At 43.7% G+C, this 27554-nt stretch overlaps 1 protein-coding gene across 2 annotated transcripts in view; it reads right to left on the bottom strand.

Annotated features, from left to right (window-relative positions):
• Positions 1-27497, bottom strand: part of ENOSF1 (enolase superfamily member 1) — a 39922-nt gene extending 12425 nt beyond the window's left edge. Inside the window, exons 1-9 of one of the 2 annotated variants that reach the window (XM_006151609.3) lie at positions 27235-27406; positions 20271-20379; positions 10175-10290; positions 7801-7887; positions 7390-7416; positions 3726-3798; positions 3555-3593; positions 3070-3152; positions 188-222 (exon numbers count right to left, since the gene is read on the bottom strand). In XM_006151609.3, coding sequence (XP_006151671.1) covers positions 188-222; positions 3070-3152; positions 3555-3593; positions 3726-3798; positions 7390-7416; positions 7801-7887; positions 10175-10290; positions 20271-20379; positions 27235-27318 — 653 coding nt within the window. In that variant the 5' untranslated portion in view covers positions 27319-27406. Of the gene's footprint in view, positions 1-187; positions 223-3069; positions 3153-3554; positions 3594-3725; positions 3799-7389; positions 7417-7800; positions 7888-10174; positions 10291-20270; positions 20380-27234 lie in introns of both variants that reach the window. The other variant, XM_027773098.1, reaches the window with a different exon arrangement.
• Positions 27498-27554: the final 57 nt, after the last annotated feature.

The following is a 27554-nucleotide window of genomic DNA, read 5'->3' on the forward strand; positions in this document are numbered from 1 at the left end:
GCCAATTTGGACTCACGTATTGTCTTTAGAGAAGGAGCCTGGCCTAGGTAGGAATGTCTCTCACACCTGTGTGCCAGATCGGTGCTGGCCTCGTGGGTGCGTTTTCATCCCAGGCTTCCCTCCACTGAGGAGGTCTGTCATGCCTCTAACTGGGAAAGTCAAGGCCACTAGCATACAGGTAGCCTACCTGGTCCAGCCGTCCTTCAGTGCCTCTGTGCAGAGCTGTGGGAGAGAGCAACCTAGCGTTACACAGGAGGAGCAACCTGGACCTGAGCAGGCCCGCAGCAGTATCTGATCTGGGCTTCACAAACATTATGGTCATTGCACAAGACAGAAGAACAACCATGTGTTGTTGAATCAAGAGCAGAAATAGCTCGGCCAACAGACAGAGCGTGGCTCTTTCTACTTGTAGGTAGAGGTTTCTCATCTCTATGGAAACTATTTTTCGATCACATCTCTGGCAGGAGAATGTGGCATCAATACCCTTCTTTTTAAAGCTTGAATATTCGGTGGCATCCATAGAACTAATGAATGTAACAAACACAAGAAGAAGCACGTCCTCCCCTCCCCTGGGCTCTAGGTAATGACAATATGATGAAGGAAAGTAATAAACAACCATGCCCTGTCTGCCTGCCATGTGCCAGCTACTGTAGATAACTTACAACACTTCTCTGGATCCTCAAACCAAATGTCCTTACTTCACAGAGAGGAAACTGAAGCTCAGCCTGGTTAAGCTACTGTACAATGTTCCATGACTGGCTCTGTCTAGGAATTAAATCCTAGGCTTTCACCTTCCAGAGCCCAAGATGGGACTCACTAAGCCAGAGTCCTAGCGTACACAATGCAAATGGCTTAACTTATGCTTGTATTTTCAAAATGAGGCTTAGGATCCAAAATGATTTAGAAAGGCTAACGAGAAAATATTAACATGGGACCAGCAGTTAGTGTAATGGCTATGTTGCTGGACTCCCATGTAATCGACCATGGTTCAAGTGCCGAACCCGGTGGCTTAAACTCATGCCAGGCGCGTGTGCATGTGTGCCCAAGATCCTGAGAGAAGACAACCATGTGTTGTTGAATCAAGAGCAGAAATAGCTCGGCCAACAGACAGAGCGTGGCTCTTTCTACTTGTAGGTAGAGGTTTCTCATCTCTATGGAAACTATTTTTCGATCACATCTCTGGCAGGAGAATGTGGCATCAATACCCTTCTTTTTAAAGCTTGAATATTCGGTGGCATCCATAGAACTAATGAATGTAACAAACACAAGAAGAAGCACGTCCTCCCCTCCCCTGGGCTCTAGGTAATGACAATATGATGAAGGAAAGTAATAAACAACCATGCCCTGTCTGCCTGCCATGTGCCAGCTACTGTAGATAACTTACAACACTTCTCTGGATCCTCAAACCAAATGTCCTTACTTCACAGAGAGGAAACTGAAGCTCAGCCTGGTTAAGCTACTGTACAATGTTCCATGACTGGCTCTGTCTAGGAATTAAATCCTAGGCTTTCACCTTCCAGAGCCCAAGATGGGACTCACTAAGCCAGAGTCCTAGCGTACACAATGCAAATGGCTTAACTTATGCTTGTATTTTCAAAATGAGGCTTAGGATCCAAAATGATTTAGAAAGGCTAACGAGAAAATATTAACATGGGACCAGCAGTTAGTGTAATGGCTATGTTGCTGGACTCCCATGTAATCGACCATGGTTCAAGTGCTGGACCCGGTGGCTTAAACTCATGCCAGGCACATGTGCATGTGTGCCCAGGATCCTGAAAGGAGAATGAAGAAGGGATTGTGGCGTGGCCATCCCCCATGGGGGATGATTTCTCGCTTTCTGTCTCTGTCTCTCTCTGTCTTTCTGGTGAGTGCACATGCCCCATAGCAAAAACCTCTCCAAAGAAAAAAGAAAATATTAACTCAAGAATATAAATCCTGTGTGACATATTAAGAAATTCATATCTGGTCTCTGTGCCCATTTCTTGGCACTAGCTCCTAAAATCTTTAGACTCTCCTAAGTGATAAGAGTGTCTTTGTATGCTAATGAGATGTCCCTATGAGGGCCCTTATAGCTTCATGCTCTAAGTCCCCGTATGGGGGCTGGTCGCCAAAAAGACCACGCCTCATTATGGGTTTAGAACTTTCAGGCCTACCCCTTGACCCTGGGGAAGAAAGTGGCTGAAGGTTGAGTTGATAACAATGGCCAATGAAGTAATCAATCATGCTTGTGTAATGGAGCCTCCACGAAAACCCTAAAAAATGGGGTTCAGAGAGTTTCAGCATCAGAGAACACAAGGAGGTGCTGGAAGAGTGGCATACCTGGGAAGGGCATGGAAGTTTAGGCCCCTTCCCATGCGCCTTGCTCTGTGCACCGTTTCCATCTACTATTCCTGAGTTGTAGTGTTCATAATAAACCAGCAAGCATCAGTAAATGTTTCCTGGATTCTGAGCTATTCTAGAAAATGATAAAACTCAATGGGAGAGGGTTTGTAGGGAACTTCCAGTCGATCAGAAGCACAGGTGACAACCTGAAGTTGCAACTGGTGTCTGAAGTGGGGGACAGTTCTGTGGGACTGCGCCATTGATGGTGGGATCACACCCAGATCAGGTAGACAGCGCCAGAAATGAGCTGAACCGGAGGACACTCAGTCTGTGTCCACAGAGACTGGAAGACTGGTTGTCACCACGTCCCACTGGTGTCAGAGTAAAATGGTGAAAGTCATAGCGTGAGTACAGAAGGAGAACCGTTTATTTTTCCACATTGGGCCTGTTCAAAACCCAGGTTTAAAAGCCTACCTGCTTCAGGATCAGCAGTTGGAGTAATTGCTATGTCGCTGGGCTCCCATGTAGTTGACTGGTTCAAGTCCTGGGCCCTATGGCTTAAACTCATGCTGGGCATGTGTGCGAGCGTGCCCAAGATCCAGAGAAGAGAATGGAGGAGAAAGGAGTGTGATGGCCATCACCCCGGGGGAGAGGTGATTTCTCGCTTTCTGTCTCTCTGTCTCTCTCTGCCTTTCTGGTGAGTGCATGTGCCCTAAAGCAAAAACCTCTCCAAGGAACAAAGCCTACCTGCTTCAATGTGTCGTCTGAGTACCCCAGCCAGGCGCAGGATGTGGTGTAGGCAGGGTAGCCGTGTGTCAACATCTGCTCTTCTGCGGGAACAACACTTGTCAATATGTTAACCTGTCCAGGGACTTTAGGAATTAGAGTTGCCTGCAGCTAAGCTGTTGCCACAGAGAACCTGGCTGTTCTCCCCAGTGCCCTTCATACATGCCCGGCCACAAGTCCAGCCTCCGGAGGATGTCACACCCAGGTGACAGGATGCCCCTTCAGACTGCCCCACTCCCTGAGGGCCCTCCCTATCCTGTAGAGTCATCTAATGCTAGAGTTTCTTTCTCTGCAGCCCAAGGCCATAACCCAGGAGGCTTCTTCGTCCAGACTCAAATGTCTGCCTGAGGACCAGCTGCTTGCCACAGGGCATTTGAGAGGACAAGGGGCACTAAGAAGTGGGTAATGATGGCATGAAGGACGAAGAACATTTTCTCACAACTTACCTCTTTCTTTTTTACCAAGTTGACCTTTCTGCAGTATTTCTGAAAATAAATAAATAAATAAATAAATAAAATGCTTCGCTCAGTCTTTTAGACCACAAAGCATGCTGCTACTATGGGGGCACACCAGTACGGACAGGAAACTACCAGTCCTTCGGCTAAAGCACGACTCACCATAGGCCTCCTCCTCAGTCAGGACATCGGTGATGTACCTGAAGTCTATGCAGGATAACAGTGTCCTGGGGTCCTGGCAGCGTGACAAGAGGGGAAAAGGCCCAAATCAATTCAAAGGCAGCTCATGCTTCTGAGAAGCTGCCTACAACACCGCATGGGGCTTATCCTTTCCAGGGAGGCACTTTTGGGATTTGTGCTGGTTCTGTCATTTCTCTCTCTCTCTTTTTTTTTGTAGAGGTTCTTTTTGTTTGTTTGTTTGTTTATTTTCCTATAGGGCCCGTGCGCTTGCCAGAAAGAGAGAGACAGAAAGTGAGAAATCACCCCCCAGGGGGGATGGCCACGTCCGGCATGAATTTAAGCCACTGGGTCCAGGACTCGAACCGCAGTCGACTACATGGAGTCCAGTGACACAGCCATTATGCTAACTGCTGGTCTCCTGTCATTTCTTCATGTAGCATCTTTCAGAGGTTCAGCGCTGGCCCTGACAAAGGTCTCAGGTCCTCATCCCTAGACCTGTAACCCCTCACTCCTGTTCATTCTTTCTAACTAATATGGTTTTCTAGGAGAGAAGCCCTGGCAGGAGACAAATGCTGAGTAGAGTTAAATGAATGATGAATGCCCAGCCTTGCTCTACAGGTCTGCTCCACACCTCGGGGCAGGCGTTGTTCCTGAGCAGCTCAGCTGCAGAGGAAAAAAGGCTGCTCTTGGATCCAGGCCCCACAGGGTAGTCCTGGGCCCGGTGCTCACCAGCAGCATGACTGTGGACAATTTCTTCTCCTGTCAAAGGGGGGACTTCTCTTCAGGACAAGAATGATGTGACTGAAACAGGAGTGGGCTGACCACCTGGATTACCCCCGGGCTTGTCTCTCCACAGTGGCTGTGCTCTGGCCACTCTGGGAAGTCAAACATCTCAGTAGGAACTTGTGCTGACTCTCCTACGTACACTGGACATTTGGTTGGTTGGAAAACAACTGGTAGCTCCATTCCTACCAATGTCTTAGAGTGACCAGATAATACTCTTCTTTATCCATTAAAATTTTTTTTTTTCAGTCTAGACACTGTGGGGCAGCAGTATCACAGTGTCCTCCCCACAAGGCTGCCATGAGCTCAGAGCTCATGCTCCGCCTAAAATCATGACAGGAGAATGTGTGTCCCCAGGACCCTGAGGAGCTGGAAACCTAGGGAAAGGGGATCATGGTGTGATGAGACCATGCTGAGGCCACGTTTTCTTTTGCCCTGTTTCTGTCTCTTCCAAGCATGCTTACAGGGTATCATAAAAATATATATATTTTAAGTTTACCTATTTCTTTCATGAGAAAGAGAAAGACAAAGACAGAGACACAGAAAGAAAGTAAGAAAGACAAGAACTCTCAACAGGGTCTCATGCTGCAATCCGCACCGCCAGTCCTCCTAGCCAGCCAGTGTCATGGCTGTACCCAGGGTGCACAGGTCAACTGGGGAACCAAACCCATGATCCAACACAGGGATCCAGCATTGCATGAACAGCATATTACTATTCCACTGAGCCTGTCCTGTAACTATTAAAAAATCTTAAAAACTCTTTCAATCATCACATTCTGCTTCTTTTAAGAGTACTGGCATTGAGGGGGCCAGCAGGTGGCATGGTGGTTAAGGGTGCTGGACTCCCACAAGGCTGACTGCGGTTCAAGTCTCAGACCCAGCAACTTGCTTTCTCACTTCCCTCCCTGCCCGTCCCCCACCGTCTCTGGTCTCTTTAAATAAAGTAATTCTTTTTTGTTGTTTTTGATAAAGAGTACTAGTATTGAAACAGGGAGCAGGATTAAAACAATGGAAGTCCATATGGGACCAGCAGTTGGAGTAATGGCTATGTCACTGGACTCCCTTGTAATCGACCACGGTTTGAGCCCCGGACCCAGTGACTTAAACTCATGCTGGGCGCGTGTGCATGTGTGCCCAAGATCCCAAGAGGAGAAGGGATAAGGGATTGCAACATGGCTATCCCCCTGGGGGATGATTTCTCACTTTCCGTCTCTCTATCTCTCTCTTTCTGGAGAGCTCACACACCCTATAGCAAAAACCTCTCAAAAACGAAAAAAAAAAAAAATGGAAGTCCACGGGAGGGATATTGAGTACCCTTCTGGGACTCTCAGATCATTCTCTTTTGGCAGCCACCTCTGTGAAAGGCTATGGCTGAACCTGGAAGGTGGCTCACCAGGTCTACATCCTTCCCTTTCAGATGGGCCCCACACCACACTCAGCCATGTTGGGGAGATGACATGACAGCCTACTATCTTCCCTTTCCTTCAAAGAAGGAGCAAAGCTGGGACCAGCAGTTAGCATAATGGCTGTGTCACTGGACTCCCACGTAGTCGACCGCGGTTCATGTCCCAGACCTGGTGGCTTAAAACTCACGCCAGGCGCGTGTGCGTGCATACCCAAGATCCCAAGAGGGGAATAGAGGAGAAGGAATTGCTGCGTGGCCATCCCCCCTGGGGGGTGATTTCTTGCTTTCTCTCTGTCTCTCTCTGTTTGTCTGGCGAGCGCACGTGCCCAATAGCAAAAAAATAAAAAAATAAACAAAAGAAGGAGCAAAGCTGACCAGTCTAACGGTCTTCAAGGCTGTGGCATTCCCTTGATTTTTCCTTAATGTTGTAACCAAATAACCACAAGGGCTTTCATTTGTGGACAACAGACTTGTAGTGACCATCCAAGGCATCACACTGAGACAGCTCAAGCTCAGAGTGGGTCAGTAACATGCTCAGGGTCACCCAGCTAGTTAGCAGTGAAGCCTGGATTCAAAGCCAGTTCAACTGGATCTATAGTTCATGCCCCTTTATCTTGCCTAGGGTTTTTCCCTCCTTAGCATTCAGGTGCTCATCCCTGCTAGAAAAAGGTCAAGGAGAAAGAACATGGCCAAGCACATTCCTTAGAATCCAGAGTGGAGCTCCTTCTCTGTCTGAACTGCACAGTGGAGACCATGATAATCGGATCTGGCTTTTGAAGTCCAAGTGACTGGATAATACTGTCGTAATTACATCATGCTCTTCAGAGATTACAAAATTCTTTTCTCCCATGGTCTTTAAAGTAATTCTGTGAGGTTCCTAGAGAAGCTATGATGATCCTCTTTTTATAGGCAATGGAAACTCAGAGGATTTGGGTCCCATGTGACAGACCTACAGCGAAGGAGGCAGGACTTTAACACCCTGCCTGCATGAGCACAGCTGTTACTTTAAGTGCAGAAGAATCTTATCTTTGACTGCTTCTTTTAAGTTTCTTTTTAGAGTTTTTAAAAATTTCTTTCAAGAGCAAGAGATAGATAGAGAGAGAGAGAGAAAGAGAACACCCCCAACAGGGTGTTGATGCTGCTAATCTACCCCCAGGTTCACCAGCCCTAGCACACACATGCCCACTGCACTCAGGGAGGTCTATGGGACGCTTACCTAAAGCCTCCCCATGTGGGTCAGCCTTACACAGCACTGTGTTTTACTGCTACACCACTGTCTGCACCCCCTTTTTGTTTCTCTTTTCTGTATTTCTTTTCTTCTTCTTTTTTTTTTGGCTTTATCCTCACTACAGCAATCAACAGACAGTCCTGAATATATTTATTGATTGTCAAAAGCCAAGTAACCCATGAAATCCATTCCTTTACAGAGACAATTGGAATATTAAACAATCTACTTACCATATCCACAAGTAACCTCCACAGAGGCTTGAAGGAAAAAAAGAGAGAGAAGATTTGTAATACATATGTACAAAGCACCCATTTTTCCCTGACAATGAATTTGCTAGTGGCAAACTCCCACTCAGACAGACATCTGACCCACTCATCCACTCCGTCTCTAAGGTTGCCTGCACCTTCTGTTGTCTCCTGGCCCTGCACTGTGCCGACTCTCCCCCTTGTTTTCAGCCCTTTCTAACCAACTCCTACAATTTTCTAACTACTGCCAACATCTCTCAGGAGTAGGAAAAAATGAAATAATTCTCTGTATTTCCTTTTAGGGATCTGTGGTGTGTTTGTCCTTTGCCTTTTATTGACCGCTGGTAGAGAAAGTCACACACAATCTGTTCCACAGAAGACTCAGCAGACCGTCACCTTGCCCTCCTGCTTTGCCCACAGGTCCCACACCGCATTTAGGACGGCCGCCGTTGCCAGGTGCACCACGCCCTTCTCCGGACCAATCTGCGTGGGAAGCAAAGAGCAACAGCACTTCTTAGAAATGAAAAAGACATTTAGATGTTCTAGCCAGGGATACAGTTCAAGAATTAGGACACATTTCAAGAATTAGGAGGCAGTGGGAACCAGCAGTGAACGTAATGGCTACGTCGCTGGACTCCCACATAGTCGATCGCGGTTTGCGTCCCGGACCCGGTGGCTTAAAACTCACGCTGGGTGCACGTGCGTGCGTGCCCAAGATCCCGAGAGGAGAATGGGGGAGAAGAAATTGCGGCATGGCCATCCCCCCTGGGGGGTGATTTCTCACTTTCTGTCTCTCTGTCTCTCTCTGTCTGGCGAGCCAACGCGCCCTATAGCGAAAACCTCTCAAAAAAAAAAAAAAAAAAAAAAAAAAAAAAATTAGGAGGCCATAATGGAAAGTCACCTAAAAGTTAAAAAGTTTCTAACCTACAAAAGAGGTGCAGAAACTCTTTCTTCCTGTCTTCCCCACCTCCCTCTTTATATTTAGTGTATATCTCTATATAGATATATACACACACACACATATATATATACACACATATATGCCTACATGTAGATATATAGAGTTTATTTTTTTGTTTCTGAACCATATGAGAGCAAAGATGTAGCTATCAAGCTCTTTTAACCCTAAATATGTCTCTGTGTAATTCCTAAAAACAAGGACATTTTCTTACATAATCGTAGTACAATAATCACATTCAGGGACTATCACATTGATGGAATACTATTTTCTAAAAGCTAGACTGTAATCAAATGTCACTCATTTCCCAGTAATACACTGTATTTTACCCTGCTCCATATCCAAGCCAGGATCACTTATTGCACTAGGTTGTCGTGTCTCTTTATTTGTACCAACTGTCTTATTCTTTTTAAATGAAACCAACACTTTTTTTCTTTTTCTTTTTTTGAACAGGTTTTTGCTATAGGGCGCGTGCGCTTGCCAGAAAGACAGAGAGAGACAGAGAGACAGAAAGCGAGAAATCACTCCCCCCCCCAAGGGGGAATGGCCATGTCACAACCCCTTCTCCTCCATTCTCCTCTGGGGATCTTAGGCACGCACACACACGCACCTGGCGTGAATTTAAGCCACTGGGTCCAGGACTCAAATCACAGTTGACTACATGGGAGTCCAGTGACACAGCCATTATGCCAACTGCTGGTCTCAAAACCAACATTTTTAAAGAGCAGAGGTGAGTTGACTTGTACAGTATTCCTCAGTCTGGGCTGACCTGGAGTTGCTTCATGATTTGATTCAGGTTATACACTTTTCAGTATAAACATTACATAAGAAATGAATCCACTTTGTTTTATTATTAGAGTTTTAAATTTCAGTGCTTTGGTAAGCTAGTATCCATTGGTTTCTCCACTGCAAAGCTACCATTTTTCCTTTCTAAGCAAGGAGATTCCTACTGTTTCCAAATTTTAGCATCCATTGATAACTCTTGCTTTGATTAATTATATCTAAGACCGTTATAAAATGGTGACTTTCTAGTGTTATCATCCTCTTATACTCTACTGTGATGATGATTCTTCTCTAGTTAATTGTTTATTATTGGAATGGACTCATGGATTCTTATTTTTACTCAGTGGGCTATAAGTCACTACTGTCTGGATGCTCAAACTGTCCCATGTTTGGTCAGTGGGAACTTCTTTAAAATAACAGCTTTCAAGGCAAGTTTAACTTGCTTTGCAGAAAGTAAACAATGCAATCTAAGACAATATGGGAAATATATTCTTGTGCCCTTCTCCGTGTATCGATGGGAAACTGAGCAGAACTAGGAAAAGATGAACCCAATACCAGGAGACATCTTACTCCCTTTCTCATGCTGTGAACTCATAGTTGAAATGCTGACCTATCAGGTACATGTACATAAAATGTACTAAGGTCTCTGACTTTATACTTTGCTCTTCTGTTTCTCTCCTTAATAACCTCTTCTACAATGCCATTACTACTCACATTTTCTCTTCATAAAAGGTTGCCCATTTGGTACTTTACCCCCAGACTAGTTTTCCAAATTAGAGGAGTGGGATATAAGGGTCATAAGAGCAGAAACTTCCAGAACCCAAGTACATCCAGATTGACGTACTACAGAAAGGAAATGGTTATCCAAAAACACTGATTGTCTAACTAGTCAAGCCTTAATTCATTGGAGTAAAATGTTTTATTTTAAAATGTAAACTCATCTCCGTTGTCACCTTTGTTGCAATCAAACGATATCTTAGACCTTGGTAATATTATTTCCAAAAGCATTTTACAAAATAGGTGCCTTACCCATCTGAGCTGCCCGTCACTCGTGAGCTGCCTGTAGAAGCCTCTGAAGTCACCGACAATGTCCCTGAGGTCCTTATTAAGCACATGGTGGGCGAGGGCATTCACAGCACAGACAACTATTAAAAAGAATTTGATTTTTGTTTATGATGTTTTTTAAAATTCATGATAGATCACATGTGCATGAGAGAAGAGAGAGTGCTCGGTCACACTGCAATCCCCTTTCTCTAGTCCTCTAGGTCACCAGGATGCTGGGCACATACGCGTGCACCCAATGTGTCTTCAGGCCAACTGGGCCAGGGACTCCAATCCCAGTCAGCATGGGGCTTCTTTTTCTTTTCTTTTTTTAAATATTTTTTATTTTATACATTCAACCACTGTACCTCACTGCTTTTTTTTTTTTTTTGAGAGTTTTTTGCTATTGGGCACATGTGCTCTCCAGAAAGACAGAGAGACAGAAAGTGAGAAATCATCACCCCCCCGAGGGGGATGGCCATGCTACAATCCCTTCTCCTCCATTCTCCTCTCGGGATCTTGGGCACACATGCACATGCGCCAGGCGTGAGTTTAAGCCACTGGGTTCAGGACTCGAAACGCAGTTGACTACATGGGAGTCTAGCGACATAGTCATTACGCCAGCTGCTGGTCCCCATCACTGTAGCTTGTAAAATGAATTTACTCAACATGGATAGACTTCATACCAGTCCAGCTGAAGATATCATACATGTTATCATCAACAGACAATCCTCCATTTCTGTGTCCCTTAAATGTCTTGCCTCTCTATTTTTCTCCTTGATTCCTTTCTTCTCACTCTCCCCCCATCTCTCACTCTCTTCCCACAGTCAGTATTTGTAACCATTTTCCATGCTTCTATATCCTTTAATATTTCAGTTTCTGCCATAGAGTGTGGGACCATGGGCTTCTAGCTCAGCAGTCCAGTATACTGCCAGCTATGCCACGGAGACTGGGCTGTTTGTTTTAATATGAAGTCATTGATTGAAAACACCACAAAGTAATATAGGCATTTTATAAAAAAATTAAACATGAAAGTTATTAAGCTTTTTAAAATTGCCCCAAATGTGTCTTCTGTGGTTGTCATAACTATTATGCGAGTAGAATAGCTGTTAATCCATATACTGAGCTAAATTTCCTGAGTAGAACAAACACAGTTTGAATGGTTGTCATGTGAAAAATGGAACTACAGATCTGCAAATTTAAATAATGTTCTAACAGGAAACGTACACACTGATTCCTGTATCTTTGTCAATTATGCCTTCCTCCTCAAACAAAGACTTGCACAGAATAAATGCCAGCTTTTTCAAACTTCTAAAAGCTCACTTATTTATTCCATGCATGAAAGAGACAGAGAAAGACACAGTACCCACAATAGCATCTTGATGCCAGCATCCACCCACAGTTCAGTTAGCCCAGACCATGAGCACATGAACACCCAGCGTACTGAGGAAGTGCTCAGTTGTGAACCCAGAACCTTCCCACTCTGTGGGTCAGTCTCACATAGTTGTCACATTTTATTGCTGCACCACTGTCAGTCCTCTCTTTTAAATTTTTATTTCTCCTTGAAATGTATTCCTTAAATGACCTCCTCTCCCAACCACCTCAATGATTCTTTCCCTGCGTTTGGAGCTGCTGCAATTCTCCCATCAGATTGTCTAAAGGTGAAATGCATTTAGAACAGTAAACCAAGGAGAAGAGGAAACAGGTATCCCTAGGGCACTGAGTACGTTCCCTAATTCCCCAGCTAGTATTCCTTTAACTCATGACTTCTAGCATTCTTCTTCTGTTGAAGCATATCCCACTTACAGTTCACAGTTTCAGACTTCTAGTCTCTTATAAATCTTGCTAATGAGAAAGAGTCCAATGTAATCTCCTAATTTTCAGGCAGTTGTAGCCAGACTCTTTGAACATTTTCCTCCATCTTAAGTTGTTATCGATAATATTAGATCTCTCATTTTACTTTTCATCTGCTTCATGACCTCAAGAAAAAGATTAAACCATTACGAAAAATAAGAAAACTAGATAAACAAATACAGCTCCCATATTATTTTCCTATTCATTTTCAGAAGTGTTTGGACAATCAGATCCCAAGCCAAACCTTGGTTCATTATTCCGAGGACTAAGAAGGCTCAGGGGTCAGATGGTGGCACAGTGGCAATGCCACACTCTGCAAGGCTGACCCATGAGAAAGTGTTCCAGGTTTGTGACTGCAGGCCTCCCTGAACACACTGGGCACAGGTGTGCCTGCAATCTGGGGCTGAAGATACTGTCCGGGTGACTTCCTCTTTGTCTCTCTCTCTCGTTCATGGAAGAAATAACTAAAATTAAACAAGAAAGACTGTAATAGAATAAAGTTCCTTTTCCTTATTGACAAGTATAGCAAATACCTTGAATTCACAATAAAACACACTTCAGACTGAGCATGCCCAGTATCCACAACCCAAAATGCTCCAAAATCTGAAACTTTCTGAGTGCCAACATGACACCACGAGCGGAAAAATCCACACCTGAACTCAAATCAAAATGCTGCAATTACAAAAATATTATATGAAATTTATCTTTAGCCATGTGTATAAGAAGTTTATGAAATATAAATTAATGTCATGTTTAGACTGGGCCCTATCTCCAAAATATCTCATTATGTATATGCAGATATCAAAAAATCTGAAAAAAAAAATCTAAAATAAAAATACTTCGGGGACCAGCAGTTAGCATAATGGCTATGTCGCTGGAATCCCATGTAGTCGACCACGGTTCGCATCCCAGACCCAGTGGCTTAAAACTCAGGACAGGCGCGTGTGCGTGTGTGCCCAAGATCCCGAGAGGAGAATGGAGGAGAAGGGATTTTGGTGTGGTCATCCCCCCTAGGGGGTGATTTCTAGTTTCTCGCTTTCTGTCTCTCTGTCTCTCTCTGACGAGCGCATGCACCCTATAGCAAAAACCTCTCAAAAAAACAAAAACAAAAACAAAAACAAAAACAAAACCTCGGGGACCAGCAGTTAGCGTAATGGCTATGTCGCTGGACTCCCACGTAGTCGACCATGGTTTGAGTCCCAGACCCGGTGGCTTAAACTCACGCCAGGCGCATGTGTGTGCCTGCCCAAGATCCCAGAGGAGAACGGAGGAGATGGGATTGCGGCGTGGCCATTCCCCCTGGGGGGTGACTTCTTGCTTTCTGTCTCTCTGTCTCTATCTGTCTGGCGAGTGCACGCGCCCTACAGCAAAAACCTCTCCAAAAAACAAAAACAAACAAACAAAAAACTTCGGTTGTAAACATTTTGAATGAGGGTTATTCAATCTGCTTTAAAGATTAGATGAGGCCCAGCCAGTGTTGTGGTTAAGAGCGCTAGACTCTCACATGGCCGACTGTGCCTCAAATCCCGGACCTGGTTACTTGCTTTCTCACTTTCTCTCTCTCTCTCTTGCTCTTATCCCTATCTGTGTCATATTTAAATAAACAAAGTTAAGATAATTCTTACAAAAATAAATAATAACAATAACAAGTGGAATTAAATAAATAAATTTTTAAAAATGAGACAATTATGTTTTTACATAACTTAGGCAGTGCCAACTGCCTATTTTTTTTAGCAAGAGATTTTTGCTAAAGGGTGTGTGCACTCACTGGAGAGTCAGAGAGAGAGAAAGTAAGAAATTAACCCCCAGGGAAAATGGCCACGCAGCAATAGCAATCCCTTGTCCTCCATTCTCCTCTTGGGATTTTTGGGCACATATATCGATGTGCCCAGCATGAGTTTATACTCACTGGGTTTAGGACTTAAGTCACAGTCAGTCATGCGGGAATCCAACACCTAAACCACTACATCACCTGCTGGCCCTGCAGTGGCCAAGTATTACACATTAATAGCCTTTTTTTTTAGAGGTTTTTGCTATAGGGCACGTGCGCTTGTCAAAAAGACAGAGACAGACAGAGAGATAGAAAGCAAGAAATCACCCCCCTAGGGGGGATGGCCTCGTCGCAATCCCTCCTCCTCCATTCTCCTCTTGGGATCTTGGGCACGCACACACATGCGCCCAGCGTGAGTTTTAAGACACTGGTTCCAGGACTCGAACTGCAGTTGAATACATGGGAGTCCAGCGACATAGCCATTATACTAACTGTTGGTCCCGCATTAATAGCTTTTTTGAGATAAGCTATCAACTCTGCTCTTTCTGAACTCTTTTCAATGTCAATGAAGATCAGTGTTAGGGTGGCTGGATCCTACATGGACAAACACGTAATTCAAGTACCAGACCCCAGGATATGAAAGACACACCGTACACATGTGTGTGCATGCCCAAAATTCCAAAAGGAGTAACTGAGGAGAAAGAATTGTGTTGTGACCATCTCTCACGGGGGCTGCTTTCCACTTTCCTTCTGTCTCTCTGTCTGCAGTGAGCACACATACACTCTAGTAAATTTTTACACAATATATAATAGATGAAATGACTTTACAATTAGCATAACATTTATCAACTGTACTAGGGAGAAATGTTCACTTGTTGAAATATCCGTTTTGTAAGCCAAATAATAATGTGAATGAACGTATAAAAGAAAATGAAATGAAAAAAGCAAAGAAAAAAGAAAAAGTGTGGCATATATACACTATGGAATACTACCCAGCCATGGAAAACAATGAGTCCTTGGCATTTGATAGAATGTCAATGAATATAGAAGATTTAATGCTAAGTGAAGCAAGCCAGACTATGAAAGAGAGGCATCATATGTCTCCACTTAATATATACCAACAGTCTGTATTCTATGGCAAGAAACTAAAAGATTCAATGGTATAAAAGTGAATACTCAAGACGGTCTAGGAGGAAGGTGGACAACGTGGGGTTGGAAGGGAGTAATCAAAAGAAAAAAAGCAAAACATTTATGAGACACTATAATGGAAAGTTGTCTTTTGATGATAAGGTGTATGGTAAATTACTTTGAGCTAATATGCTGCAAAGATTCATTCTGTATGCTCTGGAGATGTACAGTGATTATATTTTTTAAAAGTAAGAAAATAAAGTACAAAATAAAGAGAAAACTTATAAACAAAATTAAAAAATAAAATGTTAAAGTATATAAAATATTGTTCTCATAAACATTAAATTTACTACTATTGACTGAATTATATACATTTCTCATAAGTAGTTTGAAGGTTAAACTTAATTTGTATCAGCAGTACCATTTATTTTAGGTACTTTAAAGCTTGGAGCCAGGGACTGGCAGGTGGTGTGATGGTTAAGGCAGCTGGACTCCCACATGGTTGACCACAAGTTCAGCTTGGTTTCTCACTTTCCTTCTCTCTCTCTCTCTGGTCAACAACAAATAAATAAAATAATAGGGAACCAGCCGTTAGCATAATGGCTATGTCGCTGGACTCCCACGTAGTCGACTGCGGTTTGCGTCCCGGGCCCGGGGGGTTGTAAAGGTGGCTTATAACTCACGCTGGGCACGTATGTGTGCGTGCCCAAGATCCCGAGAGGAGAATGTAGAAGGGATTGCGGCATGACCATCCCCTCTAGGGGGTGATTTCTCATTTTCTGTCTCCATGTCTCTCTCTGTCTGTCTGGCGAGCACACACGCCCTATAGTGAAAACCTCTCCAAAAAATAAAAAATAAAAAAATAAAATAAAATAATGACAATGAATACAATTAAATAAAAAATAATTCTAAAAAAATGTTTGGGGCCAGCAGGAGGCGTGGCTAAGGGCACTAGACTCCCACATGGCTGACTTGGTTTGAGTCCTGGACCTGGCAACTTGCTTTTTCACTTTCCTTCTCTCTCAGTCTATCCCTCTGATCAAATTTTAAAAAATAAAGTTAAAATACAATAATTCTTTAAAAAAAATTTTTGTTGTGTTATTTAAGAGAAAGGGTCAGGGACCAGTGGATGGCATAATGGATACATTGCTGAACTCCCACATAATCGACCACAATTTGAGTCCCGGACCCCGTGTCTTAAAATTCATACCAGGTGCGTGTGCATGTGTCCAAAATCCCTAGAGGAGAATGGAGGAGAAGGGATTGTGGGTGTGGCCACCCCCTGGGAGGGGGCATGATTTCTCGCTTTCTATCTCTCTGTCTCTGTTGAGCACACACATCTTATTGCAAAAACCTCTCTAAAAAATAAAAAAGAGAGAGTCAGTAAAGTATCAAACTGTATGAGAAAGGTCCTTTTATCCTTTGTAGAAAACATTAAGTCTGTGCGTAAATTACCAAAATAGTCAAATCAAGTCACCAACTTAACCCCGAAGCAAGTATTTGATTACAAAACTTTTTTTTTTTTTTATAAACTTGTTTAGTGCTGCCATTGCTTCAATAGTCAAACTTCTAGGTCACTTAATAGGTCAGTTATAGAGGTACACTTTACCTCAGTCAGATCCTAGGAGAAGGACATTTTGAAAGCAGTACCTCATGCATTTAGGATGTGCCTGGTCTCTGTGTGAAATAGCTCTCTACTGACTAGGCACTTGCATAAATACCAGCTATTCCAGATCCTCTAGGGCTCTTGTTATGGAATCACAGTCATTCCAGTTCTGATACTTATTCCCTAGAATGGTGAGAAGACAGAATCTTTTACTCTTTGAGGGTCAATGCTCCTGAACTGAAGAAAAACCAGAGAAAGTCAGTGATTCAGAGTGAGGCATACTATTATCTACATCAAACCTCAGTCTCAAGGGTTTAAATCATTGACTGAAGCACACCTCCGGTTGCATCACAATAGCAAATGCATTTAACAAAAACTAAGGATGATCTCATCTTTTATGGCTTTAAGAGATGCACAAGCAACACTAATTTACTCATCTATAGTATCAATCTATGGATTTTTCCTTGCTCTACATGAGGCTACAGGAAGTAAACTAAAATTAGCAGCATCTGATAGACATTTGGGCTGTGGTGGTCTGATTCTAGCATGAATGCCAGGTTTGCATGATTGATGGGATGAGTGTTAAATTCGTCTGGGGAAAAAAAGGCACTAGAAGCAGTTTCTTGTTAACTAAACCCCAGGGTTCTCTCCTGTGACTCTACTTGCCCAGAGACGTCAATTCCCTGCACTCTCTATCACCAGAAGGACATGCAGGAAAGACTCTGGATGACTGGATATTTGAGTCCTAGTGCTATTTTTTGTCTATTGAAAAATCTTTCCCTTTTCCCCATTTTGTTTCTATTTTTTAAAATTACCTGTGTACATGTGAACAAGCACATAAAATGCAGAACACCAAGAGTAGACCCTAATGTAAACTATAGACTCTGGATGGTAATGATGTGCCAATGTACCGTCATTGGCTGGAACAAACGCACTGTCTGCATGGGTGTGGATAGTGGGAAGGTTGTGTGTATGTGTGGGGAAGGAGTATCTGGAAAAATCTCTGTAACTTCCACTCAGTTTTGCAGTGACTCTAGAACTGCTTTGAACATATATACATATTTAAAAGAAACATAAAGAAAGAGAAAATGAATAAAGTTAAATAAATTTAATAAAGACGTGAGTTGACCAAAAACACACAACAAAAAATTAGATTGGTGTATTCTATACATTGAAAGGAACATGGCCCCCTCTCGGTAGTGTGCACTGGTAGACTTGGCAGGTTGGGAACTGTAGGTTCATTTCCAGCCCATCCGAAAGCTGGGAGACGTAAACTTGTACTCCCAACTGCTCAGGGGGATGAGGCAGCAGGATTGCTACATAGATCCTATTGTAAAAAAATAAAAATAGAAAAACAACAATAAAAACCCCTCCCTATTCTATTTCTCTCTCTCATACACCATCAGTCTCTTCATAGTAATGAGAAAAACACATTTTAGTTTTTCAGATCATAAAAGAATGATTGAGGGACCAGCAGCTGGTGTGGTGGTTAAGGTACTGGACACTCTCACATGGCTGACCCCAGTTTGAGTCCTGGACCTGGTGGCTTGCTTTCTCACTTTCTCTCTCTATGTCTCTTTCTGATTAGATTAAAATAAAAATAAGTGAATAAATAAATAAATAATTTAAAAAATTAGAAGAATGATTGAGTAATTAATCTGATAAAGGCTATAGGAGAATCAGATGATCTAATAGAATCTTTCATCTTGAATACAAATGCCATGTAATGCATTTAGTGAGACTGCGGTATGTTATCTGAAAAGGTGAAAGTTAAAGTGACTTCTGTCATGTTGTGGTCTCAAAAAGGCAGAAACCAACAACATTAGCACGTAAGAGCCACTTGTTAAAGTTATAAAGAGACCGAAGTGAATTTCCCTCTGCTCAAGACCATCAGGGCAGCAGGAAAAGACTGGGATGGAGATGGGGGAGCAAGGAGTTGTCAGTGAAGGCCCTAGCTCAGCCACCCTGGAAGTCTCTTACTTGTCTTGATGCACAGGATCCCCAGGCTGTGTGCCCTAGTCAGCAAAGGTCAAAGTCCTGGCTGTTAATAGACAGTGGTTCCAATGGCTTGTCCCATAACGTATTTTGTAAGCTTGCTGAGTTTTATGCAACCTTCAGGACCTGTGCTGTATGGTTTGCAGTATGAGAAGACAACAGCTTCCTAAAGTGCTCACCTTACAACTAGATTCAACTAAAGTCTCAAAGGAGCTCAAAAACAGAGTTCACAGATCTGTCTACTCAGTGGTCACTGCCTTAGAGAAAACTGTAACAGCATATAGTTGACTTAATGTGAGGAGGAGGTACTGCGTTACTCCCTGGCCCCCTCCATCTGTTGGGGAAATTTCTATTTACTCTGAGTCTCAACTCAAAGCATCATCCCTGTTCTGAAGCCTTCCCTGAGCCTCCTGGACAGAGAGAAGTAACTCCCTATGTGTCTTGTACATACTTTTTATTGAAAATAGTGATTTTCAAATGATACTGTAATCATTTCTTTTATGTCCACTACTCCAATAAGTCTAATCGCTCCTTATATGTGAGACTCAACTTTCTTTACCTGTTCTTTAAATTTGTCCTTTTTTTTAAAAAAAATAGAGAGTGTACTAGGTTGCTGATCTCGAACTCAAGTTCCTCTTGTGGTAGCCTCCCAAGTAGCTAGGCTTACAGGCACACCATCAGGATTGGCTTCTCTCTCTCTTAAAAATTCCTTGTTTAGTGCCTGACAGAGTACCTGACACATAACAGAACAAGGCAGAAGTCTGACTTGCAGATAACTGAACGTCAGCCCTGTGAAAAGCTGGTACAGTGACTGCCTTTGTGGTATCCATCGAAGTTTCAAGAAAGTTTCTTTGTCATTTACACACACACACGTACCTTTTATATGCTCAGCAATATATAAAACTGTTATTCTACAACTAGCAAACAGGCAGACAGTACAAATGTCCACAGGAAAGATACCACATCAGCACTTAAGTTAGAAAATCTGTTTCTCTCCCTCCCAGGCCTGTACCCTTCAATCTGTCATAATTTGGCTTCATCCTCTTCAGCCATTGAAAGTGATCTTGCAAAAGTCACTTTTTTGGTACTTCCTGAATTTTGGACCATGAGCATGTAGTATGTATTCAGAAAAAGCAGAGTTTAAATGGTCTTGGTAGGAAGTGCTCTGGGTGGTTAGAAGGTTCTGCCATGACTGGCCGAGTAGCTGTCTGGGTCTCAGTTTACTTATCTCTAAACCATGAATGGGCTCAACATCACCGCTGAGATCTGGTGCAGCTCCGAGAAAGGCTACATTATGTTTGGAGTCTTTACTTGAAAACAAGTAAACGTGAAACCAGTTTGGTGTACACTATTTAGAAAAGCAAGTAGACTGTGCTATCATAGTAAGGCGTGTTAGGGGGCTCTCCTTTATGACCTCTCACTATTCTTGGTTTCTTGTCTATTCAGGCTGTCGCAGCTCCAAAGTGGTCAGAATCAAAAGCAGGTAAATAACGTTCTTAGAGTTATCACTGAACAGAGAAATGAATGCGATCCAAGGGCTTTCCAGCAGGCAATAGCTAACTGCAAGGAGAGAGGCCAACTTCTGCTACGTTTTAAGTTCTCCCAGTGAAATAAATAACAGTAATAAATTACTCAGTATAAGCAGTGTAAACACAGAGAAAAAGAAGGTCAAAACTGGAAACTACATGAGGATTAAGCCTTCTGGAACCTCAAGAGAATCTTCGACTCACCAACTTCAGTGCCTTTTCCCAGAGTGAAGGTAATTCCGTATCCCTTGAGCCCATCTTCGGCGTCGGTCTCTATGACGACATAGGCAGCTGAGTAGTCAGGGTCTGTGTGCTGCAGGCAATATGTCCCCCACCCAAACAATGCAAACATGAAAACTTGGCAATGAACACAAAAATGACAACATAGGAAAAGGGAAAATGCCACCAGGGATCTGAAGGAAGAGCACCGAGGTAACTGTTGAAAATGTAGGCACCCTGAATGAGTGAAAGTTAACAACCTGAAGGAGTCCAAATATTTCAACAGGTGCAATGTACATGTTCTGAACATCAGTTTGTAAGGAGGCCTCCTTTAGTGCTCAACTCAGTTTTAAACCAGGGAGGTTTCACTCACAGCTACCGCTGTCAGCTCTTTAAATAGAGTTAATGTTCAAGAGCAGCTTTAACTTGAACGAACCAAGGTTTCGGAAAGCTCATGTATAAAATTGGAGTGATCTTCATCACAGTAGTTTACAGCAGAGCTGAAAATATAATGGTGCGAACTTAGAGGAGATTTCTGGGGAAGAAAGGAGAGCTTCAAGACGAATTAACCCATTTTTGTTTGTTTGTTTATGTTGTTTTACTTTGTACAATCAAACGGTATTTTTTTTTTTTGCCAGAGAGCACATGCACTCATCAGAGAGAGGGGCAGGGACAGGGACAGGGACAGGGAGAAAGCAAGCCCCCATCGTGAATGGTCATGCTGCAATTCCTTCTCCTCCATTTCTCCTTCCTTTCAGGATTTCGAGCATGCACACACAGCTGGTGTGTTTCTCAAGCCAGCAGGTCTGGGACTTGAACTGTGGCAGTCAGCCATGTGGAATCCAGTTCCCTTTACACCATGCTGTGGGCTAGCCCTATCAAACAGTATTTTGATGTCAAGTATTTATTGACCAAGTATTAGGAAACTCAACACTTATTTATTGATATGGGGAATGTGAGAAATTGAACAACAACAACAACAACAAAGTCTATCTCTAGAAATGTATCAGATGGGAGGGGCCGGCAGGTGGCATGGTGGTTAAGGGCATGGTGGTTAAGGGCACTTCCACATGGTTGACCGTGGTTCAAGTCCTGGACTTGGTGTCTTGCTTTTTCACTTTCTCTCTCTCTCACTTGCTTACTTTGTCCCTCTCTGGTCAAAATTTAAAAGTAAATAAATAAATGACGTTAAACTTTATTAACTTTTGGTTAAATTTTGACCAGAGAGGGACAGAGCAAGCGAGAGAGAGAGAGAGTGAGAAAGTGAGCCGCCAGGTTCAGGACTTGAACCACGGTTGGCCACATGGGAGTCCAGCATCTTTAACTGCTATGCCACCTGCAGGCCCCACTAAAATAATTCTTAAAAAAAAAGAGGGACCAGCAGTTAGCATAATGGCTGTGTTGTTGGACTCCCATGTAGTCGACTGTGGTTCATGTCCCGGACCCGCTGGCTTGAACTCATGCCAGGCACCTGTTCATGCGTGCATGCCCAAGATCCCGAGAGGAGAGTGGAGGAGAAGGGATTGTGGTGTGGTCATCCCCCCTGGGGGATGATTTCTCGCTTTCTGTCTCTTTGTCTCTCTGTCTCTCTGTCTTTCTGGCAAGTGTACATGCCCTATAGCAAAAACTTCTCAAAAAAAAAAAAAAAAAAAGAAAGAAAGAAAGAAAAAAAAGAAATGTATCAGACAGGGCAGATAAAGCCAAAACACAGAACCAGGTGAGAACAAGCTAAGAGAATACAAGGCTGTGTGCTGGAGTGTGATTGGCTGAAGTACTATAGATGTGCTGGAGTGTGATTGGCTGAATTACTGTAGAAGGAAGAGCAAACAGGAGGGAGAACTTAAGGGAATTCTTGGCAGAACAAAGACCATCTGGATGAGCAAAAGGGCAGATGAGAGCCTCCAGGTCAAGGAACAATAGGAAACCCAGAGGCCTTTGTGGGACAGAAAGCAAAAGGTCTAAGAGGGAACTAGCTTATTAAGTGAATGAAGACAAGGATGGCCAGATGATATGGGGGCAGATAATGGACGCCATAAAATACCAGGAAGGAGATCTGAATACAGAAATGAGGAATGTAGGCTGCAACTACTGAAGAATTTTGCATAAGGCCATGACAATTTATTACTGTTGTTATTATAATTATATAATATTTACTTTCTGGGTACACTATCCTAAGAGCTTCACATTATTTAATCCTTTCAATGTTATAAAGTAGGTGCTATCATCCCTGGAAGAAACCGGTTTTAAAGAGGTCTAGTGACTTGTCCGTGATCACATCACAACTAAGTTATGGAGCAGAATTTAGATCCCTGTATTCAAGGCTGAGGGTGGGAGGCGTATAGGATGATGGGCAGCTTGGGCCTGGTGTCAAAGCCCAGCAGAGGAAACTTGGCGTGATGTGTTGTGGAGCACCAGCTGAGACCGTGCAGGTTGCTGACGGAGATACTGATACGTCCACCTTTGAGGAAGTTATGGTTGAGAAGACATGGTTACAAAATCTCTAATAATATGGGACAGCGCATGCAGTTTTCAGAAATGCAATCTATGAAAGACAGACAGAGAGCACTATTGGCTGAATGTACTGAGGCTGGAGAAGGTTTGATGATGATTAACAGAATTGAGCTGGTTGGTGGAGGAGGGGAGCTTTTCAGCAGTGGGGAGAGGCATAAAGGATCAGGAAGGGAAGAATATCTTAGGTCATATTGGCAGTAAAGGCCATATAAGGGACAGAAAAGGTTAAGTCTGGGCTGTAATCACAGGTTGGTGACCACCCTCGTTTGGTTTGGCAATTGGGTTTCTGAGGGGGTAGTTGAGAGATGAGTCTTGGAGTCTCTCTCCAAGAATGAAATACCCATCAACAGTTTCTGGGTTACAAGGAAAGGAAGCAATGGAAAAAGGAAGCCTTTCCTGAAGCTTTCTCTGAGAGTAAAAAGGATAAGATGAACCAAAAGTAACGTGAAGCTTCTGAGTCCTTGTGACAGTGGAATGACCCCAGAAGGATCAAGAGGGAAGGCGGGCAGGGCATGGAAGATGAACAGGTCTGATTTAGCCTGTTTAGCATGAAGGTGAAAAATCCAACAAGAAGCATCCAGACGGCAGACCTGAGATGAGAAGGCAGATCCAGAAATAAGCTCTGGCAGTCTTTGGTATAAAGAGACTCTGAGGCTGAGAACATAGAGAGGTGTCCTCATGAGAGTGTGCGGAGAGGTGGCGAAGACACAGAGGCCTGAGCCCTGGACAGGGGAGAAGGGAGTTGGTGCAGGAAGAAGCAATAGGAGAGAGATTTAGAGAAAGAGCAGGCAGCAGAGATTGTGGAATGTAGCCGAGATAAAGACACTGGACGCAGAAGTAACCAGGGCAATTCCAAGAGACAAAAGGAAAACTAAACTGACTTCAGATTAAGGAGGGCGTAGATGTGAAGGACAGTGGCAGCCGGCACAGACCAGTAATCTCAAGTTTGGTGAGGAGGGGCAGAAACTGAAGGGAGCTACAGAGGTGTTAAGGTCAAAGAAAGACGATTCCAAATGGAAATGTCTTCCAAGTGTGATCAAGAAGGAACCACTGAAAAAAGAAACTGAGGTAAATGCTGGAGAAGCAGGGGATAAGATGGGGAGCCTAGCAGCAGTGAAGAAAAGGAATGAGGATGCAGAAGAATGGATTTGGAGTAAGACAATTTGAAAATAAAAGGAAGGATGAGAGGGATGGCATGGACTCTGGTGTGTGGAGAAGAGGCCGTTCATCTTCAATCTCAGTGATGCTCCCGAGGGTAGAGGCTGGGGGCTCAGTGGAGAGGAAAGGAGTCTGGAGCAGCCACTCCAGGAAGTTCAGAGACAGCGAGGAAAGAAGAAAAGGACTGCTGGGAGATGGCCACTGGTGTGAGCTCACAGCGCTGGAGCTCTCCGGAAGCTTGGTGGTGCCAGGACAAGCTAGTAAATGCGCACAGGCTGACTGCTCCATCTTCTAATAGGCCAATGCAAAATCTTAAGGGGAACATTTGCTTTAATAATTTTTTTTCTGGGGCCAGCAGGTGGCATAGCAGTTAAAGTGTTGGATTGTCACATGGTTGACTACAGTTTGAGTCCTGGACCTGGAGGTTTGAAACATACCGGGCATGTGTGCATGCATGCCCAAGATCCCAAGAGCAGAATGGAGAAGGGACTGTGGCATGGCCACCCCCGCCAGGAGGTGATTTCCTGCTTTCTGTCTCTCCAGTGAGCACAGGTGCCCTATAGCAGAAATCTCTCTATTTTTTTCTCTTTATTTATTTTTTCATTTGTTTGTAAGTCAGAGGGTGTTTGCATCAGTCAGAGACAGAGAAACAAAGAGTGATAGGGAGAGGGAGAAAGCACCCCAAATAGGGTATAGTCACAGCACAATAATTTCTCCATTCTGTCAGAATTTTGGTCATGCACACACATGCATCTGGTGTTTTTCTTCAAGCCACCAGGACAAGGATTCAAATGGCAATGTTGGCTACACGGGAGTTTGGCTCCCTTAATCACTAAGTTACAGGACCGCCTCTACTTTAACAGATCTGGAGGACAGTTTCAGGGTTCTTCCATGAAAATAGGCCGCCTCTTACCAGGGAGGCACACTCTGCTGCTAAGTGCCAAATGTAACTTGCTGACTCCAGAATGCTGGGAAGAGTGCATGAAGCAAAATCACCAAAGAAAACTGTAAAGCAGCACATTCTATTAAGAAAGCAATTGAAAATCGGCACACAACACATACTCTGTCCCCTGAAGATAAGTGCCAAGTCTTTATGAGCTTGCAATTAACAGAGGTCAAGTGATCTCTCCTCACCCACAGGCCCAGAGACAAACTTCATTACTTCTTATTTTACAATAGATCAGGCTATCTTAACACTTGGCAAATTCAAAACCAAGTCTAGGTCAGAGTTCCTTCTGCTTCAGTTTCTTATGTAAGTAGTACTTAAAGTCAACTCTTTTATTATTTATTTATTTATATTTATTTATTTAGAGATTTTTCTTACAGATTTTTCTTATAGGGTGCATGCACTCACCAGAGACACAGAGAGATAGAAAATGAGAAATCACCCCCAGGGGGATGGTCACACTACAATCCCTTCTTCTCCATTCTTCTCTCAGGATCTTGGGAATGCATGCACAAGAGCCTGGCATGTTTTAAGCCACCTGGGCCCAAGATTTGAACCATAGTTAACCACATCAGAGTCCAGCATTATAACCATTACACCATTTGCTGGTCCCAGAGCCAACTCTTACTACGGGTTTTTCTGGCTATCAGGTTCTATAAAGGCACCTCATTTACATGTACAAAGCAGATATTAGTATACTTTTTTATAAATGAGAAAACCTAGGCTTGGAGAGATTGTGTGGTTTTCCCACAGCTGCCATGCCTCAGAGAGGCAAAGGCAGGTACTAGGACCTGGTGTTTGAATTTTACAAGCCAGTACAATTTCAAAAATTTATTTAGAAATCCATAAAGGATTGCCAATTATGTGTTTTTTAAGTCACCTGCCATTTCATCATATAAAAAATGAATACACTAGCATTTAAGGAATAGGAAGGACTTAATCTCAGAATAAAGGACTTTTTTTGCATTTGATAATTTTAGCACACTTTAATGAGAGGTGTATTTTTAGAAAACGTTTCAGGTATATAACGAGCATAGATGGTGCAATGAACAACAGTTTGCCATCCACCCAGCTTAGGAAGTAAAGCATTATAGCATAAATTAGTGCCCTCAGGTACCCTCCCTAGCCCCATTCCCTTTCCTCCCTACAGGGAACCGTCTTTCTAACACTGATGTTTCTCATGACTCCCTGACCTCCTATTTTCATACCAATGAAACTCTAGTGTGGCCATCTTGTTGGTGGACCCAGCGAGACAGGAAGCACATATGTATTTGGGAACCGGTGAACTAGACATGGGGGAGCGACAGTCACTCTCAGTAAGCAAACAAGCCCTTCACCATTTAGGCAGGAGTCAAAGTCCACACTTTTATAGCATCTCCTAAGACTAAGAGACATTTGCATGACTTCACGGTGATAATCTAACTATCTTGCAGGTGCAGCTGACCATGAACAACATGGGTTTGAACTGCATGGCCCACATCTATACACAGATTTTTTTTTTCCCCTTAAGTATTGTAAATATATTTTGTCTTTCTTATGATTTTTAACAGTTTTTTTTCCTCTAAGTTACTTTATTATAGGAATAAGGCATGTAATACACATAACATACACAGTTTGTGTTAATTGATGGCTTATGTAAAGATTCCAATTAACAGTAAGCTATCAGTTTTATGGGCAGTCAAAAGTTATATAAGACTTTCGGCTGCACATAGGTCTGTACTCCTATTGTTCAATTGTAATTTCATGAGGCCACTTGTGTGACCCAGAATTACAGGCTTGATTTCTCAGGCCAGTTGTGACACTTTCATAAATGGACCAAAGAAGCCCAGAGAGGTATGGATCTTCTTTAAGTCACACAGCGAAGTTGTGAGGAGGGGCAGAATCATCACCCCCATATTCCTGGCTGCAGGATTCCTGGGGTCCATCACTGCAAACCCCAGGTGCCAGCACTGGGATTCTACCTAGAGTTTCACTTATGAGGACCCAACAAAACCATGTCACTGTTGTTGAGTGTTGTGTCGTCTACCATTTTCAGAAAAATGTGAACCATAAATGTAAAACCAGGGCATTCTAAACTTTGCTGGCAAAGGGAATGTGAGAGCGAGAAAAGAAAAAAGAAAAAAAAAAAAAACTCGGGAGGGGTGGGTGTCTGGAAACATATTCCTCAGAGGCAGGAACGTATCTATCTTTCCCCATCTCCACTTTCCACTTTAGAAAACCAATGGTTCCCAAACTGGGAACCGTCCGGAGTCTCCCGGGCCTCCCTGCACACATAAGCGGGCCTAGGCTTCGTGGGGTGGTGGTGGGGAACCTGAGCCGTCGGTCAGCGCTTACCATGGCATCCGAGCCGTGACCCCCGAGCGACGTGGGGAAGCGCACGTCGCGGACGGACAGCCGGCAGATCCGGCCGCGCACCATCTCGCTGGCGTCCCAGAGCCGCGGTGCAGTCGATGTCAGCCCGAGTTAGCGCCCCGAGTGAGCCGCGAGAGGGCGGGACACAGACGCAGTACCGTGGGCGCTGATTAGCCGAGAGGCCCGAAGGCAGCGACCGCGCCGGCGGAACTGGCTCCACCGGAGCTGCAGGCCCAGCTAGGGGACACCCAGGACGCTACCGGCCTCCCCGCCGGGTCCGGCCTGCACTGCCCCCGCACTCG

This window comes from Tupaia chinensis, unplaced genomic scaffold, assembly GCF_000334495.1.
Source record: "Tupaia chinensis unplaced genomic scaffold, TupChi_1.0 Scaffold000320_2, whole genome shotgun sequence".
Classification (NCBI taxonomy): Eukaryota; Metazoa; Chordata; class Mammalia; order Scandentia; family Tupaiidae; genus Tupaia; species Tupaia belangeri.